The 4131-nt window shown below is 35.4% G+C and overlaps 1 protein-coding gene across 1 annotated transcript; it reads right to left on the reverse strand.

Moving 5' to 3' along the window:
* Window positions 1-2007: 2007 nt before the first annotated feature.
* On the reverse strand, window positions 2008-3923 carry LOC113313529 (ubiquitin-conjugating enzyme E2 5-like). The gene is made up of 7 exons (XM_026562320.1): window positions 3735-3923; window positions 3484-3536; window positions 3247-3326; window positions 2872-2986; window positions 2688-2740; window positions 2449-2577; window positions 2008-2345 (listed from the first exon to the last, which is right to left on the reverse strand). The coding sequence occupies exons 1-7, from the start codon at window positions 3870-3872 to the stop codon at window positions 2218-2220; spliced, it is 696 nt and encodes a 231-aa protein (XP_026418105.1). The 5' UTR covers window positions 3873-3923; the 3' UTR covers window positions 2008-2217.
* Between the last annotated feature and the right edge of the window lie 208 nt (window positions 3924-4131).

Consider the following 4131-nt stretch of genomic DNA (forward strand, 5'->3'; position numbering starts at 1 on the left):
CATCATGATTATGGAAGCTTTTTCTAGACAGTTGTATACAGCTGAACTGAATTATAAAATTGAAGGGATTATAATAGCTCCAGGTGCTCCTTCTATCTCCCATTTATTATTTGCAGATGATTGTCTGCTGTTTGCCAATGTTGATCTATACAATGTCAATAATCTTCTTCAAATCATTGAGGACTTTGTAGCTCCCTCAGGATAAATGGTTAACTTCAATAAATCAGTGTCTTTTTCAGTATAAATGTGCCACAAAGATTCTGCAGAATTTTGTAAAGACGGCTCAAAGTTCCAAGCATGAACCCAAATGAGAAATATCTGGGTATCCCTCTCTTAATTAGCAAAAATAAAAAGCAATGCTTTACACATCTACAAGAAAAGGTCAAAAATAGACTATCTACTTTGGGAAGCAGTACTTTGTCTCAATGTGGGAAATCTCAAATGATCAAAACTGTCACTAATACCATTCCTGCTTATACAATGAGTTGTCTATAAATTCCTATGGTGATTATCAACAACATAAATGCTCTGCAAATGGATTTATGGTGGAGTTTTGATGAAAAGAAGGGTACTTACACTATCTCATGGAAATATTTGAAAAGACATAAGGATATTGGTGGCCAAGGCTTTAGAGACTTGAGAATTTTGAATCACTACTTGTTAGAGCAGCTTGGAGAATATGCACAAACTCTGATGCTTTGTGGGTTAAATACATGTCTGCAAAATACTTTCCCTGTACAAGCTTGCTACATGCTAGTAAAAAAAGTGTTTGTTCTTGGGCTTGGAAGGGTATACAAAGAAACATAGAATTCATAAAGCAACACAGCTTTTGGAGAATAAGTAATGTAGCTCAAATAAAGATATGGCTTGATGTTTTGGATCACAGGTATGGATTGCCCACCTATACCAAAACAAGAAGCTACAAACAATGAAGTTTTTGTCTGGGTTAATGATTTATTTCTGCCAAATAGTGGAATGTGGATTTAGTTCATCATCTGTTTCAGGCAGACACTGCTGCTCTTATTTTACAAATGAGAATTCCTCTTGCTTCCGAGGATAAACTTATCTGACAAAGAATGTCAGCTTTACCCTTAAGTCTGCCTATAACAAGCTTTTTGAAAACAGTTTGGGAAATTTGCAGGTCTCAAATATAATTCAAAACACAAGTCTTAGCTAGAAGATTTTCTGGAAAATAAACACTTGGCCAAGAGTTAGACACTTTTTTTGGAAGTGTCTCAAGGATATGTTACCTACTAGAGTGAGATTAACAAGATACAGTGGAAACTTCTCCAAGTTATGTCCATTCTACAATCAACAGGATGAGAACATAATGTCTGTCCTTTTTAACTGCTCTTTTTTCTCTAGAGCAGTATGGATGATGGTTCCAGGTGGTAATGGTGTTCTTTCGGCAGCAACAAACATTGGGTTTGAAACTATGTTTGAAACCTGGTATAATCAAAGCATGATGCAGAATGGTCAGAGTGACTGGCTGAATATGGCTATGGTGGTTACTTAGAGTATTTAGAATGAGAGATGTGAAGTGGTTTTTCAAAACAAAAAGGCCAATCCTCAATCTACTGCTACCAAGGCCATAAGTTTTGCTATTTATATTGAAAAACTCAATAACAGGGAGACTTCAATGCTTGATGTAGCATATACACCTTCTATCCCCCCTGCACTATGGAAACCATCATATGCACCTTATCTGACACTTAACTGTGATGCTTCTTTTGATTCAAACACTGGACTAACTGGGATTGGTTTGATTTTACGTGATTATACAGGAAACTGGAGGGGAAGCCTTGCTAAATGCTATGCAGGAGTAGATAACTCAAAGCAAGCAGAATGTCTTGCTCTCTTGGAAGCAGCTGCATGGAGTAAGGAGTTGCGGATATCCACATTGTGCTACAAACGGATCTGAAGAACATTGAGGGATACATCAAGAATAACTCTCCTGTCATTGCCTGGGAGAATGAAACACTTTTACTTGATGCTATGGTCATTTTAAACACCAACTTATCCGGTTGGAAATGTCTTTTTATTCATAGAGTTTGGTAGAAGCAAAAAGAAAATAAAAAAAAAATGTTGCACACAAACAAGGGGAGAATATTTACATTTTTTGATTAATTGCATAAACATAGTTGATCGATTTTGTCTAAATCATAAATGAACATGATAATGATACTATTTACAGAATAATATTTTTTCCTTGATTAATCAGAGGCCTTCGACTTCCATTTCGTCGTCACTAGTCTTATAGTTTTCATAGTCATCGTCGTCACTTTCCTCATCATCTGCTTGCTTGTTTTCTAAATCCTCTGGTTTTGCATACTTCAAACAGTGTTCTGTTTCAGTGTACATGTAAATCAGAGCTTAAATTGATAATTGCTCATTGGCTTCAAAGAAATGCCTAATTGTAAGTAATGAGAAATAGTTTGGCAGATTTACCTTTGACCTTTTGCTCATAAACGGGACGGTCTCGCATCATCAATGCAGCAGCTTCGCCATTCAATGGGTCAGCAGGGTTGGGGTATAGCAAGAGCTGAGGCAGAAACACCTCAAAGATGTTCACTAAATCTAATTACAAGCACAACAAACAAGGTAATAAGAATCAAAGTTGCTAGAGTAGTATCTAAAATGTCATTTTCGAAAATCAGATGAAGAATGGGGGTTTGAGTGCAAATTACCGAACATGGGGCTCCATGTCTGGTTAATGACATCAAGACATACTGAACCGGACCTGCATTAGTTCAATTTCAGAGTAGTGAGTACTAGTAACTAGAAATTATATCCAAGTAACATGCCAGACAACTACAAATGCACCGAAGAACCAGGATATATGCACATTAGGCCGGGTTTGAGAGCGCTTACATTTCATCGATGTTTGGATGATAAATGCGGTTGATGAAGCCGATGGATGGAGATTTGTATTGGTATGCATCTGGTAATTCAACTCTAACTCGCCATACTCCTCCACTGTACAAACCTGTTGCAACATTTTTTTTTCATGCCACAATTCATCACTTTTACTACTACATACAACTAGACGAAAGTCACTTTTACTATTATCTATGGGTGTACCAAGTGATAAGTTGGGTGTAAATATCATAAGACAACTGTATTAACTGTAAAAGAAGAAATCAAGATAAGTTTTGCTGCTAGAAGAAATTCAGTTGTCGGAAATGGAAATTGAAATGTTCAACAAAAATCCGAAGTGCAAAAAATTTAAGGAAGGGATTGGCTTACTGTCTGGAGGACCATTGAATTCAACAAAGAATTGGGTGACTGAATCATCAACTGTTTCCACTTTGTAATCTGTCATCATTCTATCAACACAATATATATATATATATATATATATATATATATATATATATATATATATATATCCATATCTCAATCAAATTTTGCTTATTTTTTCAAAGATAAAGATGAAAATTAAAGAGAAATCAATCCAAGAGAAAGTAAAAAGAAAGAAATTACAATTTCATGACATCCATATCCCTTCTTTTGCTTGGTGAAGACATATTTTTTTCCTGCAACAACAAAATACCATAATTAACTTCTATGGAAGATATGAAAACCAGGATTTGGATGAATTGTAATTTTCTTCAGCAGCTCCCATCCATAAATGAAAATTTAAGAGAAATATCAACTTAAAATTTCTAGAAAAAATACAATTAATTAAACACCACATCAAGTTCATAGTAAATCAAGATTAAGTAATTCTTTACCTGTAAATTTCTTTCTGAAGCAGAGCGCGTCTGAGCAATCGAAAATTTGAGTTCTTGAAGAAATTGGATAGAGAGAAAGAAAGTGGAGATGGAAACGGAAATGAGAAAGAAGAAACTGTTGGGGGGAGGTAGGTTCATTTCTATTCATTTCTGTGAAGAAAATGGATGAGAGTGAAGTTACATTTTTACCCCTCTTTGAGGTCCTATCTATCTATCTATTTTGGTGTATTTATTTAGGAAACTTTACAAGAAGATAAAGGAATCATTCATCATTCACATGTCCCACTCGCACTCTCATGCGCTGCTTGCTGATTGAACTCGGACCTAACCTAACCCACACACACCACATACAAATAATCACCTAGCTTAAGAAAGAAACATGATGACATTTTTGGAA

This window comes from Papaver somniferum, chromosome 1 (assembly GCF_003573695.1).
Source record: "Papaver somniferum cultivar HN1 chromosome 1, ASM357369v1, whole genome shotgun sequence".
Classification (NCBI taxonomy): Eukaryota; Viridiplantae; Streptophyta; class Magnoliopsida; order Ranunculales; family Papaveraceae; genus Papaver; species Papaver somniferum.

What these genes read in the sequence shown, in the direction of transcription:
- LOC113313529 (XM_026562320.1), bottom strand. Translation starts at nt 3,872, where the DNA reads ATGAACCTACCTCCCCCCAACAGTTTCTTCTTTCTCATTTCCGTTTCC. An exon ending in GATATGGATGTCATGAAATT is followed by an intron (nt 3,327 to 3,483) that starts GTAATTTCTTTC and finishes TTGTGTTGATAG; the next exon opens with AATGATGACAGATTACAAAG. An exon ending in TTATGAGCAAAAGGTCAAAG is followed by an intron (nt 2,346 to 2,448) that starts GTAAATCTGCCA and finishes ACACTGAAACAG; the next exon opens with AACACTGTTTGAAGTATGCA.